The 17,206-nt window shown below is 40.9% G+C and overlaps 1 protein-coding gene across 2 annotated transcripts; it reads right to left on the bottom strand.

Annotated features, from left to right (window-relative positions):
* Positions 1-1,632: 1,632 nt before the first annotated feature.
* Positions 1,633-16,900, bottom strand: LOC129170811 (protein FAM83G-like). 2 transcript variants are annotated; one of them, XM_054758847.1, is made up of 5 exons: positions 16,267-16,900; positions 14,371-14,538; positions 7,952-8,076; positions 5,040-7,617; positions 1,633-4,466 (listed from the first exon to the last, which is right to left on the bottom strand). In XM_054758847.1, the coding sequence occupies exons 1-5, from the start codon at positions 16,717-16,719 to the stop codon at positions 4,326-4,328; spliced, it is 3,465 nt and encodes a 1,154-aa protein (XP_054614822.1). In that variant the 5' UTR covers positions 16,720-16,900; the 3' UTR covers positions 1,633-4,325. The 2 variants fall into 2 exon arrangements, with proteins under 2 accessions (XP_054614822.1, XP_054614823.1); XM_054758848.1 differs by lacking the exons at positions 5,040-7,617; positions 7,952-8,076.
* Between the last annotated feature and the right edge of the window lie 306 nt (positions 16,901-17,206).

Below are 17,206 nucleotides of genomic sequence, written 5' to 3'. Positions count from 1 at the left end.
TCACTGCAAGACATTTATAAATCTAGAGTCCTACGCAGAACACACAACCTCATCAAGGACAGCACACATCCACAACACTCATTATTCACACTCCTACCGTCAGGCAGACGCTACAGGAGTTTGAAGTCCAGGACCACAAGGCTGGCAAACAGCTTTTACCCACAGGCCATCAGGCTCCTCAACGAAGCACTCGCACACGCCGCACGCAACACACACTCATAGCACTTTATTTATTTATGTATTTGTATATTTATTTGTATTAATGTCTCTTCTGTTGTTGTTGCTTAATTATTGGTATATATGTTTGTGTTTCTTATGTTCTTATTCTTTCTTGTGTTTTCTTTCTTTTCTTGGGAGAATGAACAGAATAAGATTTTCATTGCATGGTATAACTGCTGTTTTACCATGCACATGACAATAAAACTCTCTTGAATCTCTTGAATCTTTAAGACATCAATAAGGCTCGTGCTCGTGTGTTGCTATAAATGGGTTTCAGTGCGAGGGGGGAAGACAGGATGTGACGTTGGGGGTTCAGAGGTGAGTTTTAGCTGGGCAGCAGTAGCCTGTGTTTTTATGAAGGACGAAATGATCTATAAGTTTTAATATTACAGTGTCCAAAATGCAATTCAGCTAAAATGCTAGCAGAATGAGGAATGTGGCAACACGGGACTGTACATCAACACCGCAAGCTTATATAAGACTTTCTTGACAGAGCTGAGCGTAAAAAAGACTTGCAGATAAACTTCTCAGATAGTTAATCCGTCCCAGCTTGTTCTGCCTAGGGGCTCGCATGTGTCTTCTATCTCAGTCAGCGTACAGAGAACTCTTTCAAAGCGGCTAAGAGGAAGTCATCCATGATTTAAGATCCATAGCCAATGTCGAAAAATTGAGGTCATCTTTTTTTGTGGAGTCAAAAATATTTTCTGTCTTCAATTTCTCAATTGGGAAATGAAGCATCAAATCATGCATAGAGTCTACAGTAAGAATGTGAATACTGTAAAACGCTGTAAAAGATAGATGGGGGTTTCCCAATACAACCTTTTCAATTCTGATATCGGCCAGTATTGTGCTGATCCGGTATCAGCACAAATCACCTTTAGGTATGAGAAAAAATCCCTTTCTCACACTTTGTGAATGTTTCAGACACCGAAGGTTGTGTTGGGGTGGGCAGATGTTTGTTTTGCGAGGATACTCTTTGGATGCGTGATGGGGTTGGTTGTGTTGATCATCCCTGGGGTAACACTTTACAATGAGGTCCACAAAATTGCCGTAGTTAATGAGGAACGAACCTACCTAACCCTAGCCCTAAACACTACTCAATAATTAGTCGTTAGTTCTTCATTAGTTCCTCAGTAACTGCTCTACTCAATAGCTCCTCATTAGTTCTTTATTAGTTCTTCTGTAACTAGTCTAAATATATGTGCCTTAATCATTAGTTCTTCATTAGTTCCTCAATAACCACTGTATTTTTGTGTACCTTATTGTAAGGTGTGACCATCCCCGCTTATGTGCCACCGTGGAGGACTTGTGCTTGTTCATGACGTACTTTTTTAAACTTGTTTGCACATCGCACACGCTGTTATTGTGATCACGTGGGTTCTATCCGGGCGAATATGGGAGATTTTAGATGCAGGCCTATATAAACTGATACTCTTTTTTTTTTTTTTTTTTTTTTTTGCTGCTCTTGGACTGGGATACTTCCGGGACAAACTCCTCGCTAACCTTTTTTCTCCATCCTATTTTATTTATTCCAGTCCATATTTTTGAGGGTGTCAGTTATGAAATGTTTGCAGAATGCTTTGTGATTCTTAAAGGTAAACTTTGTCTAAAAACTGCACTGTAAGCTTCAGCTTTACAGATGCCAAGTCTGCTCTGAGGGCGGTGTGTGTAATCGTCATCATCAGTTGTTATAATAAAGGTAATATAATGTTTAATTTTCTGCAGCGTCAGTTTGGGGTGCGGACCTTACGTATTCAGGTGGACAATACATTTAGTGATTAATTGACACCCTTTCAGCCATTTCATTGATGTCTTCAATAGGTTTATTTGTCCTGCAAACGGAGACTGTGAACGTCCTGCTGCTGATACCTTTCACTTTATGTTACTGTCAAGAACATTCTAAATATAAATAGGATTTTGTACAAAGCATGAAAAACATCAGTAACTTTAATTCTACAGTCACTTACTGTACATGATGTAAATAATAGTATATTTTAACAATAATAGAGTAACAATGTTCAACACACCTTACTTAAACATACTTTAAATGTAAAGTGAACAATGAGTGTCTAATGGAAAAGAGCCCTATTGTCAAGCTTATATAAATATAATGTAACTGTATATACCTGTACGGATATTCTGTGACTGGACAATAAATAAATCCTTGAAAGTAAAAAAAAAAAAAAAACTAAAAAAAAAAAAATTCTTGGTTGAATGTTTAGGTATAAAAATACTGTCACTGTTACTAATATTACAATTGGTCTGAGAGTATATGGATTTAATGACAGACATACTGACAGTAACATATGGACAAAACCATTACTGTACTAAGGGTTTTGATATTGTAGCTGTGACCATGTGTATATCTAGTAGTGTGTGGATTCAAATAAAAAAAAAAAGTCAGCAAAACATTCCCAGAATTCCCATTCATATTGTGCTATTTTGAATGGACTGTGAATAAATTATCTTTTAATAATCCACCACTAAAACTCTTCATGAAGAAGCCAGCAAATTTCAACATAACCCCATATTTACATTGTATCCTTGTCGCATAACCATGACCTCAAAAAACAACCTAAGCAACAGTTTCATTTAAATGCTAATAAATGCTAAGACGTCCAAATACACGCACAAGGATTTTAATGCCGCTGTTTGTGGATAAGGAGAGACTCACGATGCACTTTAATCGCTTTATTAACAAGCGGAGAACACAAATGCAGTGAACGTTCACACAGGAACTGCTGTCGACCACAACTCATGCCAGTCACTCGCACGCACCACCAACGACACTTCTCTCCACACTGCTAACACTCAGCTAAACACAGTCAACTCCAGCGAGCTGACGGCACACGTCACTTCCCAGGTCCTGCTCCTTAAAGGCGCACACAAGTCACAGATATTACACTACATATTACATCTTCTGAATGCCTTATATTTGTATGTTTGTTCATTTCGCAATTTTTATGTTTGAATGCTTAATTTAGGCCAAGAATACAACAAATTTGATCAAATATGCATATTTTTGATAGTGAAGCGGCGAAATTCAAACCGCAAAGTGGCGAGGGATGACTGTAATGCGGTTTGTTTCGTCCAGTGTGAACACAAACCCTGGTGCACACAAACAAGTGGACCAAGACTGGCCCCGTATGCAACAGCACAGCAGTATATACTGCATATACAGTATAACTCGGCATCTTAACCAGAAAATGGTAGTTTTACCACAAAGATGGTCCAGTCGGTTTGTGGCGTTTTGCATAGGCTTATGAATTGGCAACTTTCAGTCCGCTGATTCAAAATGTCACTGTGAATGCTAAGCAAACAAGACCAAATGTGTACATCATGTAGCTTTACTTTGGTCCAGACCAGAGTACTAAACTACAGGTGAACACTGCCTGAGATACAACAGTGACTGAAGAGTCTAACTAACCCTAATGAATACTACTTTTACCCCTACCTTGTCCAAATAAATCAAATCCCACCTTCTCCAGGATATGGTTTTGACCTGACAAATGTTATACTTGAGTACTTGCACATGAGTTCCCAGACTTCCTGAGAGGGTGTTGCCGAGATGCAAGCAGGTAGACAACTAATTGTCTTGGCTAATTGTGCTCAGTACAATAAACTTTGGTTTTGGCATAATTGAAAGTGACTCTTAGGTGTGTCATCTTATTCCTTAACTGTCTTGCTTAACGAGTCAGACAGTATGAGCATGTGCAACAAGGACAAGTTGTAAGCAATTCCATCTATTCACAAATCCTAGTCAATTAGTTCTCCTAAGTGGTCAACCAGGGGTGGAGCTGTTGAGTCTTTAGGGAGGGTTCCTTCAACTTTAACCCGTCCCTTGATAGCTTGAGATGTGAAAATAGAATTTACACCGATTGCAGAACTCTGGTCGTAGCTGGCTTGTCTTGTACTTCAAGCTTTGATTGTTGTCCAACCAGCCAATGAAAACAACAAATGGAACATTTGTCTTGTCTGTGTTTTTCCCGAGCTGCGAATAGCTTTTTTTGGCACGTTGGGAATTGAGGCAAGTTCAGGCTTTTAAAGGTAACTGTTGGTGATGCAACTATCCAGCTCTACCCAAGTATCTTGTCCTGTGCAGCTGCTTATGAAGGTGGTTGTCCCAACGATGCCTTGCGAAAAGATGCTAAATAGTCAAAGACCTGTGAAGTGCTGTGGGACGCTTTCCTCTCTGCTTGGGTCACTGAGGCTGAGGCGGGACGAGAGGGCTTGGCTGTGGCTTTAGGCTGTTACAAAAAGCAGAGAAGACAGTGTGCGTTACATTTCTATAGTAAATTAAAAAATACAATGCAAACAGACCAAACAGCACTGTTGCAAATGAAGAATTAAATCCAAATCTTTCACCATCTCAGCATGAACACACTATTCCCACTGGTAGGGAGTCTCAGGTCAAAACGGAGTTAAAATGATGCGAAATGTCACCAAATGTGAAACTATCAAACTTTAACACATTCATCATTATTGTATCAGGGTGCGCTTGAATGCTTCATTAAACATCACTTTTGCACACTCGTCTCGTTGTTGAATAATGAATGATGACCAAGTGTCATGTCCCGCATTAGTGATGCGCCTCTTGGTGCATACTGTACATCACAGGCAATACGTACACTGCGTGACATCATTCAGTTGTGTGCAATAGTTGCACAAAGAGCAAAGAAAAGAGAAACATCGATGCACCGACACCAGCACAGATATTTTAATAAAAAGTAATTGCTACTTGGTTTGGATGTATTACGAGTGTGTGTCTTAGTAGTTTACTATGGTGTAGAACTGCCATTGTTCTCATTGTGTGTTAGTACCTTCTGAACATCAACATGTCGGGCTGAGCTATCTATGTTCTGCACATTGCTGGGTCCTGCCCTCTGAGTTCTTGACAATACTTTGTGTACTGACGTCTCTGCTGTTGACGGATTCAACGGCCGTTTTCTCATAGGAGTTTGAGCTTTGGTGTCCTTTGCTTTCTCAACAGTCTTCGGTGAACCTGTTGTCTTTGACTCCTCACCATTGCTCCTCTCTTTTCCTTTGGAATCTCGTTCTGACCTCAGTTTTCTACCCTTTTCATCCATCTTTTTGATTTCACTGTCTTTATTTGTCACATCCTTGTTCTTCATTTTCACTTTCTTATCAAGACTCTGAGTTTCGTTACTTGGGGTATGCTTGTCTTTGGTGCCAAACAAAGCAGCGTAAGGACTATAGTCCATAACCAATGGACTGGTGTTAGCGGCATTAGGAGTATTTGCATGTGTGTTATCAAGATGAGTATCTGTTTTTCCATGGCTATGGTATAATGCTTTTTCCTGGTTTGGAGAGCCACTACATTCGTAATACTCTTCAGAAGTTGTGGATCGATTGGATGAGAGATACCCATCACTCATGTCTGACATAGAGTTTCGAAAGTCTTGAGTCTTTGTAGGTGACTCTGGGGTTGACCGCGATTCTCTTTCCGATGACTGGATATCTGGCAGATGTAATTTTCGGGGTGTCTCAGGTGCATGAGAGAGTGATTGTTCCTGGGCAGATTCTTGGGAGGCTCTTCTGACATTCTTCTTTTCAGAATTTGTCATATTATCAGAAAGCTGTGATGATGTGACATCTGTGCTGGATGGATCACCCGTTTGTGCCTGAATCCTCTCCCACATACTCAGTGGAGGTCTTTCAGAATAAGATATTCTTTGAGGTTTGTTCTCTTTTACGTGGTAAGTTTTATTCTCAGAGTTTTTTTCATTCTGGATGTGTGCAGACTTAGAACCAGTGATTGGTTTTGCTGTAGCTCTGCTTTCAGTCTCTCCTGTGGCTCCATGGTCTGCCTGTGGCTTTGTAGCTCCATCATGGTCTACAGTGTTTACCTCATCAGAAATACTGTCTCCCGTTGATGCAAAAGTAGCCTCTATTCGGCTTTGTTTTTTGTTAATAGAAAGATGCGAGGTTCCTGCTTTGCCATCATCTAGTCGAACTGCTTCTTTAGCCTGCTTATTTCTGTCATATTTTTGCACTCCAGTCTCTCTGTTGCTGTTTTTCCGCATTTCAGCTATCTGTTGCTTGTTTTCTCCAGTGGACTTGGGGCCGTCTGCTTTCTTTGTGATCAGGCTTTCAGGCCTCTTAAGAGTACTAGTGTTTAACATGCTCCGGCCATCGCTGGTGTCGCCATTTTTGGTAACCGAATGGACAGTGTGAGGTGTCAGGTTTTCAGGATTTGAGCTTGAATATGAGGATGGGGATAAGTGGGATTGGATGGTTTCAAAGCGGGAGGTAAGAGTAGGAAGTGTAAAGGAGGAGCTGTTTGCTGACAAAGGAGCATTGGCAGCCATACTGGTAGTTGTGGGAATGGGATTACTGTCAGATAAGGATGTGGAACTGACAGGTGCAGAGTGTGGATTATTAGTTGCAGAGGTGCTACCTTGCTCTGTATGAACAGTTTGCACGAGCGGCGTTGCTGCTTTAATTTGTGTGTGTTCTGTTCCTGAGTTTGAATCACTGCGGCTTTTCAGGTGATGGGCTTGTGTCTTGTTTGATTCCCTTCTGTGTGTCCTGTACTCGGTAGACATTTTTGTTTGTTTAGTGTGTTCATTGTTATCAAATTGGGAGGCTATGTGTTTCATGGGCTGACCATCACCTTGACTAGTTAATGCACGAGATGCAAATGATTGTAGTTCCAGTTTCTCATCTTTGGTACTGGGGGGATCCCTGTGTTGCACTCTGTCATATACAGGCACTTCATCTTTGATTCTATTTTGTGATGGTGGAGGATTTGTCTTGTCTGTTCTGAAAGTTGTCTCCCTTGGCCTAGCAACCTCAGGCAGGATTTCCTTAGGCATGCTGAAAGGACTGCTGAACCGGATTGCTTGACTGGTTTCAAACCTCTCGGAGCGCTGCAGATGCACTTGAGTCGGTTTGCTGGTATCCATGATGTTTATGAACCCGATTACATCACTTGGGGGGTCAGGCTCTGGCCAGGTGGGCAGGTATGAGATCAAGCAAGCCTTCTCTAAATTAAGAAGTCCCGGATGGATGGGCTCTTCTGCAGGTTCTTGACTCCCCCTTCCTCGTCGCCTCTTTTTTGTATCTGGGACCTCCGGTGTCTGTGACTCTTTGGGGCTATTTTCAGCTGCAGAGGGTGGCGTACTTGCATTATCTCCAATCAGTAAAGCGTACTTTGGGTTGTACAATTTCCTTGCAAGAGTAGTGGAAGGAACGACTACAGGGACTGGTTGCTGTACAGGCTCAGGCTCAGGCTCAGGGTTTGTGGTGACTTGTCGGAGATCTACAAATCTGGAGGTCATGTAAAGGTGGCGAAACAGATGATCAAAGGCCTCCACTGCCTGGCCTGTAACGACGGTGACAAGATTTTTGTCCAGTCGTGAAGACATCCAGGTGAAACTATAAATAATTAAGAAAATACAAACATAAATATTACAAAAGAGCTGACAATAAAATGTAAGACTGTCTAGACAGTGAAATGCTGACAGTTAGATTTACATGTTTCAAAATGGACAGATACCAAGTACTAAATCTGTCAAGATATGAAATATTACCCAACATATTAAAACATTTGCAATGCTCTAACATGGTGTCACTATTTTGTTACCTTTTGATGACAGGGAAAATGCATTTACTTGAAATATGATACATTTGCAGCCTGTCTGTCAAGTATGCAGATAATTGCATTTATAAACCTTTACATCTATACAGCACACACATCAAATATGATCACCTGAATGACCCGGATACAGCTTTGTCTCCATCGATGAACATAAATCTGTGGCCCAGACGACCTCTGACCTTCGTGCAGGACCGAGTGTAGAACTCCGACCCCTCCGTGCATCGTACCCGAAGATGCTACAATATACACACACAGATTCTTGGTCATAATGCTTTATGTTAGTAAAATAAGACCAAGCTATGACATTCTCCGTGAAGAAAATCACCCACTCATGATTACTTGACTGTCAAACCACTAAGTTTATACTGGTACATATACAGAAGGTATCCAGTAACCCCTCATTTATCACGGTTTATTGGTTCCAGACCCAACTGTGATAAGTGAATTTCTGCGAAGTGGGATTCCTTTTTCATAAATGGAGTATTTTTGTAGTTAGCGCATAGAAAACCCGATTATGACCTTCTAAATGAAGTTTGTAACCTTATTAGAGCCCTCTAGACATGAAATAACACCCCTATAGTCACCTTTACTATCCAATGTAGTAGACATAAAAAGAGAAAATAAGCCATAGCATTTTAGCTTGGTGTGAGTTAATTAGTTAGTAGTTAGTTACATCGGAATACAACAGTTCCATGTACGAATACAACACTTTCACAATTCAACATGTCTGAAAAGGAGGAAGAAGAAGCAGTTTCTTTAATCCTACCCCTTCTTCATACCACTGCAATCACTATTGTTTTTCCTCACTTCCTGTGTTTATTATACACTATTCACACAAAGCTAGGGACATCATGCCCAGGACAAAGCAAAATCACACAACCACCTCTACACTTAAGAGGAAGAATTTAATAGATTTAGTGTTGTGGAATGAGATCGTGAGTTTGGTGAACTTGCTTACTAGTAACTTGCTTGTTGGACTCGCTTGCTTCTTATGTTAATTTAGTCTATTCAGCCTCCCAGGTATGTTCTTTCTGCTATTGTTTTGATGAATAACTGTTAATGTGTTACGTTAACACACCTATTCAACCTGTTGTTCTGTGTGCTATTGTGAAGTTGCCTTTCTGGATTAAATGTCTGTTCTTGGCCTTGACTTCTAAATACATAAATGCGACTTATAGTCAGTCCAGTGTGACTTATGTTTTTTTCCTCTTCATGATGCATGTTTTTGACAGCTGTGGCTTATATAACAGGGGACCTATTCAGATTTCAGCCACCCCTGTGGTGCATGTACTCAAATCAGTATTAATTTTATTTTATTTACTTACTCATGAGGCAAAATGAAAGTGATGTTTACCAATGTGGAGCATTCAACAGCTGCGTTGCAACATGTTATGCAACAAGTAGCCTTTTTTGGCTGCAACTTTGAGGACTCAACTTTTTGCAAACCTCCAAATTCCATAATTAATTGCTTGTTCACACTCGTTGGTTTGGAATAATTGGAGAAAATGTGTGGGCCTGATCGTCTTGGAAGCATACTATGTGGATTCAAGGAGCAGCATACAGTAGTTCAAGATTGGCCTTGTTATGCTCTGTCTGAAGAGCATGATTCAGTGGGTCATGTGTTGGAAGTTCTCTTTTCCTCCCTTTATGGTCACAGGTTTCTCTTCCCCTTTGTGCATTCTTTTGAGCGATTAGATAAGATCAGCAAATTTCATTTTTCTTAGCCTTTGGCCGTTCAAGAAAGAATGTGCTGCACAGTGCAACCACTTCACTATCTTTGATCACAGTGCAGCTACAACTGCGAATTGACTGAGCTAATGAGCTGTATGTAGTATTGGCGAATTATACACAAATCCGTTTATACAAACATATTCCCAAGATTCCAGAGCAAATTCAGACAGAGCGGTTCTGCAATTCAAAGGACACAAAGCTTTTCCACTTCCAGCTTATTATAAATGCTGTCATCAAGCTGTCACACGTTTCTTCCCCTCGTACAACCAGACATGCCAACATGACACGATGGATTGACTTAGCACTATTACTATTTCTGGTCATAATTGCCACTTACTCATGAAGACATTCCCTGTGCTCCACATAATGCTCTCTGCGATGCCACGTGGCGAGACAACAGTGAAAAGCCTGTCAGAGAGAGACTTTGATTGATACTAACAATGGCTCTGCACCACTAAGCCCCCTGGCAGCACATGGGGTTCAGCAGGGAGCGTAATAATGCCCACCAGCCCAGATTGTATAGGACTCAGCAAGGAATACAGCAAAACCTCTGAATTCGAACGCTCCTGGGTTCCTACAATTAGGAGTTAAACCAAAGTTTCAGGGAATATGAAGAGAAAAAACTGACAAGAAAAAGTCGTATTTTTTGACAAGAATAAGGTTGTAAAACATCCTTTTATGAGCGTAACATTGAAATATTAAAGAAAACGTGTTATTTTTTTAAAACTTGTAATATGATGAGAAACCGACAACACAAATAAGGTTGTCATTTTTGGAAAATTAGGTTGTGGAACAAGTTTTAATGTTACAAGAATAATAATAAAAATATTATGGGAGTAAAGTCATATTATGGGAAGAAAATTTACAAGACGAAATACTTGAGGGAAAAAAACAGCAGAACTAGAAAAACCAGCTGCAATTTTAGGACCATAAAGTCAAAATATTAACATATCATTATGCGGAAAAATAACATTATTTTAGTAGCAAAGAGTTGAAATATTAAAGAAATAATACATTATTTTCGGAATATGATAAACAAAACAAAATCAAGTTGTCATTTGAGCCAAAAAAGTTAAAATAATTAACTCAAAATATTATGGGAAAAAGTAAAACTATTAAAAAAATGTTTTTTAGATTATTTAGGAAGAAAGCTGAAATACGTATTTGGAAAATTAAAAAAAAAAGCAGCTTTGTGACTTCTTAGCATACATACATACATGTGTTGGTTTACAAAATATCCAAGTGGCCTTTGCATGCTTCATTTTTCAGTATGCCTCCCTCGTTGGAAAAAGTTTGGACACCCCGATCTAAATTCTACTATTATACCTAAATTAACTAAGTCACTCACACTGTACACAGAACGCACAAAAGACATATAAATTACTGTAATTAAACATGAAACACTGGGGGTGGGGGGTGGGTAACAAGGAGTGAGAGACGGCCTATTGGCAGGAGGACGTCACAATAATGAGACCGCTACGCTGCTTATGCTCTTATCACTGTCCATTTCATGGGAGGAGATCCTTTCGCATGTTCAAGGACGTCATCTTTATCCGTCATGATGGTTGCCGCATTTCAGCAGCTTGGATTGGGCCTGCGGCCAATGTTGATTTCGCCACTGAGCGTCCTACGATGTCTAGTTTGACTTTCACTTTCACTTTTAGGCTCTGCCACCAGACGAGTCTGCCTGACTGCCTTGGGAGTCATAATGGAGTTTAAACTGAAATAGTTGGCTTGAAAAGAGGAAAAGTGACATTGTCTTTCCTGTCAGTGTGGCGACGCCACTACGTGTTACTCCGCCAGTCCGCCAATGTATTGATCCATTTCCGTCTTACACCGCCACGCTCGCGTAACTAGTTCTCTTTTTCTTTTTGTACTATATTCATAATTAATGGCAGGGTGTACGTATTAATCCTGCTTGAGCATGTGTTAAATGGACCCCAGTTGGTAGAGTTACTAGAAAACACTTCTGTAGCGCAAAGTGTTGAAGTTATTCTCAATACAGTACATTTCTATGTTGTAAACAATGCAGATGTTTGCACACTTTCAATGCAAAAAAACAAACAAACATGCAGCCGGGAATTGCGAGAACTCCGAGTGTTGGTGAAGGCAGACGCCACAAAAGTACATCTGTCAGAAACACAGCTAACTTGCCAACCTCTGAGCGCCTCACTCACTTGTCATGTGCTGGGGTTTATTGAGCGCAGCACAGGGTGCCGCATGAGACTGTGGCCTTTTCTGCTGTTTTGCTGATAATCCAGAAGCAGATGGCAATGAGAGTCTGTCAGGCTGCATTTGTGCTTGCCTTTAGTTCCTCCAAGGCACGAACTGGCAGAGGGGAGTTTGAGCGTGTGCGCGCCTGTTTTTGTCATTGTGTTTTTCGAAGCACGAGCCCTGCGGCCTTATTCTATTCTGTTTCTATCAAGTCTCCTAAATAGTCCATCTTACAGTAAATATTCTGAACAAATACTTGTGTAAACACCCAAACCTGGCGTTCCTAACTGGACTAGAATGTGCATTTTAGAATACATAAGACACTGTAAGGGTTTTGGGAACAATTTAGTAGTTTACAAAACTATATTTCAATAAATAAGTAAATGCTTCATCTACTGGAAATAATCTCACTCCAGAAGTGTATTTTCACGACAGTAAAACTCAACTACAATTACGTTTGTGGATTTGGCAGCAAGCTAGTTTCTTGATCAAACAATTCACAGCAGTTTTGCTACAACTCGCTCTCACATCTCCAAACTGGAACAGAATTCTGCTGATTTTCTTATCGTTATGAGCAAGTAAGGCTGGAATTGTGAGTGCGGGTGCATTTTAAGTGTGTCTGGAGCCTTTGCATTTAGTATCGATTGATACAAAATTAATTTGCTGTAATTACTAGTAAACTGACTGCTGGGGTTCTATTGCTACGTGCCAAAGCTTTGTCAAGGTAGAACCTTTTTAATAGCAATATGGAAAGTATTGGGAATGTTATACTGTATAGATGCAACAATTAATCATTGAATCAATGATTAATCAATTATTAAAACTACTTTGGTATTTGATTCATTTTTTTTGTTGTAAAAATGTAAATGTACTCTGATTTCAATGGACTAAAAATGACCTGCAGCCATTGAGGTATTGGAAATGTTGGAGACCAAATTGGAGGTTGACCAGCAACCACGGATTGTGTTTGACCGCATAATAAGACCTAATTCAAACCTCAAAGAGATGATTTTTATCATTTTGATCAAAAGATTTGACCTTTTATCTGGTAACTCTTTTGTTTATCGTTCGTATGACACCAATAGTCTTACAATATTGGTATTGTTTGTTAAATCTAGGCAAGTGTTCCTTCTGACTAGATAAAGTGGGTCAAACTGGTTTACGACTGTGTTTTTTTCTTAGTACAGTGGCTCTCCCATTATCCCCAATTAAGCAATGGCAAACCTGCAAAATTTGCAGATTTTTCATCGAAAAAAAGTTTAATTTTTACCTTTTTTTCTCAGAAAATAGTCAGTCTTTTCCAGAGACAACACATCTTACTCACACTAGGTAAGGTATGTAGTAATTTAGAAAAAAAAGTGACAATAAAGCAGCATACATGTACAACGTAACGTTGTGACGTGCAAGATGGCGGCGCCTTCTTTGTGTGGCTTCGGAAGACCTAACTTGCAGGTCTAACTGCCTCAAAACTTGCAGGGCAGTGAACACAAGTTAATAAATGATCGTAAGTCGTTACTGGAATTACAACAGGCAAGCAGTGTAGATTATGTAGACATGGGACGACCCAGCGGACTGCAGAGCTGCGTACCACTGCTGCTTTAGAGGGAGATGGATGCATCGCCACAGCGGGCGACCAGGCTAAAGGCTAGACGAGGGCTTCTCAAATGGTCTCAACCTGGGACCCACATTTTCCAATGGTCATTAAGACTCGACCCACTTTTATTTAAGTCATTTTTATTTGTATTTGTTTTATTTTTACCCTTTTCATTAAATCACTTTCATGTGATGTTTTTCATTTATTTATTAAATTTTTTATTTAGAGTTTTTATACCTTTATTTAAGATCAACCAATCAAATGTATTTTTTTTTTTATTTTAAATCGCCTATGTCATCTATTGAAACATTAAGACACAAAATTACATGTCCAAAGTGCATTTTAGAGGAAATGAGGAAGGACATGATAACTGCATGCAAATAATGCATAAATTATGATTACATATAAAAAAAAATAAACAAAAGCACTAAATCAGACCACAAAATCAGGTATTTCACTTATACCAAAGAGGAAGGTAACTAAAATAGGCCTCAATTTTACTTAAAAAAAGAAGTCAGACATTGGTTATATGTTACATATTTTAATGTCATTTTTGACTCACTGTCTGCGACCCACCCAGAATGGATCCGCGGCCCACTTTTGGGTCCCAACCCACCAGTTGAGAACCACTGGGCTCCGATTCCATTTTGTTTCCTATACATTTTGTACTTTAAATGCATTTAATAAGTCTGTGAGGCACATTTAGGGCTTAAACCTGGATTATGCGTCTGTGCATGTAGCTGGTAAGCTTCCTTAGTCACAAGTTATCGATGGCAATTGGAAAGAAACGGGGAGGGTTCTGGAGCTGAATCTAATCAGTCACTTTTTTTTGCAAATGCTGATTCGAAATCAGAAGAGAATATCAACGTCAGGCTAGCAGGAGAGTTCGGAGGGGGAGGAGCGTGCTGTGTGTCAAATTTTTATGGTCGTTTCAATTACTCGCGTTTTTCCCGCAAATTCTGGGGGTCTTGGTTCTTGAAATGATACATACCTTGAGGTGTCCCGCGTGCATGTTGGCCCTGTGACACATGGACAGGAAATGAGGTAACGTTGTGCTTTCCACCAGGATGTAAATGGAAACCTTCCTCTTGTAACCAGCATCGATCAAATCTCTAAAGATGTCAACATCGGTGAAGACATCCATCACCACTGCAATGACCTGAATATTCAAACACACAAGAAACTAGGTTATGCGGTGTTATCACCTGGGGAAACACAAAAAACACAGGGCGTCCACAATATAGTGTTGACTATGTTAAAACGAATGGGATTCAAGCCGTTCCCCAGGTTTTGGTTCCTGTTCAAATAAAAATGGTCAAAACAGTAATTAAGGAATTGCATCCGCACACTGAAAGCTTGCAGTCTACTTCACTTGTTATTTGCTTCGCTTCTGAAACGCCCAAAGGGTGTTCCAGACACGCCACACATGCCACTGACGTAGAAAACGTTTGTCACATGTTCCCACAGTGCACACGCATGCAAATATCCAGTATAGTGTGGCGTCACTGTTAAGTGTGAGACGCTTCTTCCAGTCCCTGATAAAACACAGGACACTTTGCTCGTCACGGTCTCACTGGGTCACTTCAGTCTGGATCCTGACCTCAAACTGACAGTAACGATGTCAACTGCAACTTTTGAAATGAAAGCTAGTAAATACGCAATGTTAAATTACTTCCCTCTTCTGGTGGCCTTCTTGATTTGGTTCTATTAAAAGGTCCGCTATTATACAAAATGAACTCTGTAACGATGCTATACTAGCAATATGTGTCATTTGAGCCTGTTTTGGACCGTCAAACATGAGAACATTCTCTCATTTCCCACACTTGAGGAAGAGGCCCCCAAAATGGTCGCTTATACGAAAAACCTCCTTCCTTGTGGACAATGTACCCCCTCTATCCCGCCCCAAGCTCAATGAACCCATCCCGTGTATGTTTGCCACTTCACAGACGCTTCGCTACACATCTTAAAACAAAGCCTCGACGTTTCCCAACTATCTGTCAATGAGCTACAGACTTGTGAGCTGTAAGTTTGATCTTTTTCTTTTTCCCCAGCAAATATGCTTACACGACACGGTAGCCTGTTAAAATGCGACTGTAAAGTTAGCACTGTAGCTCCCGTAGCTAAGGCGAATGTTGCTGACGTTTGTGTCCTCCCCCACTGCTTCATGTTACGTTTTTGTATCCAATATAGAACTCACTCACATTGTACACAAAACACACGGAGGACATAAAACACAGCAGTTTTAGAGGATCAGCGAACTGACAGGTATGTGTACTGCATTGTCCAAGAGTTTTGTGAACATGACACGAGCCCTGACTGTGTGAAGGACAGTTTAGTTTGCTGATGTTGTTTTGGCACGGTTCAGCTGACAGCAACATGTTTTGTTTTTGCAATAAAGACATTGTTGATCGAGCACCTCCTCGTCGTCCATACAACGCCCGGGTCGCTGTTTCAATCATGACTGTCATGCGATTGCAGTGGCGCACCGCATCAGTAACCAGTTTTGGAGCGATTGTGGTGTTTATGCACCAAAATTAGGTTTTTAATTCATTTATGGGAGCGTGTACATGGAACACCATAAACCGAGAATGAACTCTGGCAGCTCTCTACTCGTTGCAGTTTATGACCATATTGTGTCAACAAATAGATTATAGTGAATTTAGCTTTCGTAGTTTAAACAATTCAGGAATTACCACCTATTTCCAATGACCCCATTTTCAACTAAATTTTATAACCGTTTCTAACACACTTCCAGTACCTGACTGGTTCTGTATGTTGACATAACATTTCCATTTTTAAAGTAATGGCAAACACAGGCATCCTGCTGCTTTTCAAAGAAAACAGTCTAACGTGCACGCAAGCTGTCCAACAAGCCAGGTTACCACACCTTTTGCGCCTGCGCGATCATTTTCCTGACAATCTCCTTAATGTGGGTCTGACCCTCCAGCGGTGGCTGCGTGTACACGGAGGTGCGCGTCACGCCGCGGTAGGATTCAGACTGCGGCCAACCCAAGTCCATCTGCGGGACAGACAAGTCCGATAAGTCCGGCCAGTAGTGTAGCGACAGCGGGGGTTCGTTTTCCTCGGCGTCCTCCGGGAATAGCTCCGAGCCGGGGTCATAGGGCTCCAGAGTCCCAGTGAGAGTTTCCTGCTCCAGGTCCGAGAGGAAGCCCCGCATGTGTCGCTCTTCCAGGAACTTGGCGAACGACTGGCGACCTTCCCGGAGCAGAGCCTCCAGGGCGAGCCTCTGGTCCTCGCTGTACAAGAAGTCCGGCTTGGACTCATTAGTCCGCGGGTTTACGTGGTTGTCGTCCAAACACTGAATCTGGGACAGAGCCATAATGACATTCGCGAAAAAGAGTTAATTTTTAAAAAGTAAACTTCCAGCAGGACGAGACTAGTGGACTGCAGTCCTCGATTGAATTAAAACTGAAATAAATCACTTTATATAACACGGTAGTATAAAAGTGGAGCCATGTTACATCAGCAGCCTCCATTGCCTGTAGACTCATCAAAGGATGTCGACTTGCTCCGCCGCCCGGCGATCGAGCCCATGGGTGACACCCCCTCTAAAGGCACCGCCCGACAGGTGTGACCCTGCCTGGAAAACACACACCTATCTCATGTCACCATTGGGGCTTCCCAGCTTTCTTGGTGAGCCTTAGATGGGTAAAATATATTTGCATTAGTATGAGACAGGACTGTAATAGAAAGTAATGAACAAAGGCACCCACACCCTTTAAAAAAAAACTTCATTAAATCATTAGTGGCAGTGCTGAAACCATTACTAGGTGCCTGCAGCACGTTTTACCTGTCCTATCATGTTT

The sequence above is a fragment of the Dunckerocampus dactyliophorus genome, chromosome 18 (genome assembly GCF_027744805.1).
Source record: "Dunckerocampus dactyliophorus isolate RoL2022-P2 chromosome 18, RoL_Ddac_1.1, whole genome shotgun sequence".
NCBI classification, from domain to species: Eukaryota; Metazoa; Chordata; class Actinopteri; order Syngnathiformes; family Syngnathidae; genus Dunckerocampus; species Dunckerocampus dactyliophorus.
The sequence above is the reverse complement of the archived record's forward strand: the minus strand, read 5'-3'. Positions and strand labels throughout refer to the sequence as shown.

Excerpts from the sequence above, each read along its gene's own strand:
- LOC129170811 (XM_054758847.1), bottom strand. The coding sequence starts at position 16,719 with ATGGCTCTGTCCCAGATTCAGTGTTTGGACGACAACCACGTAAACCCG. Across the intron at positions 14,539-16,266 it reads TGATCGCGCAGGCGCAAAAG|GTCATTGCAGTGGTGATGGA; the intron begins GTGTGGTAACCT and ends TTGAATATTCAG. Across the intron at positions 4,467-5,039 it reads GACATGTTGATGTTCAGAAG|CCTAAAGCCACAGCCAAGCC; the intron begins GTACTAACACAC and ends TTTTTGTAACAG.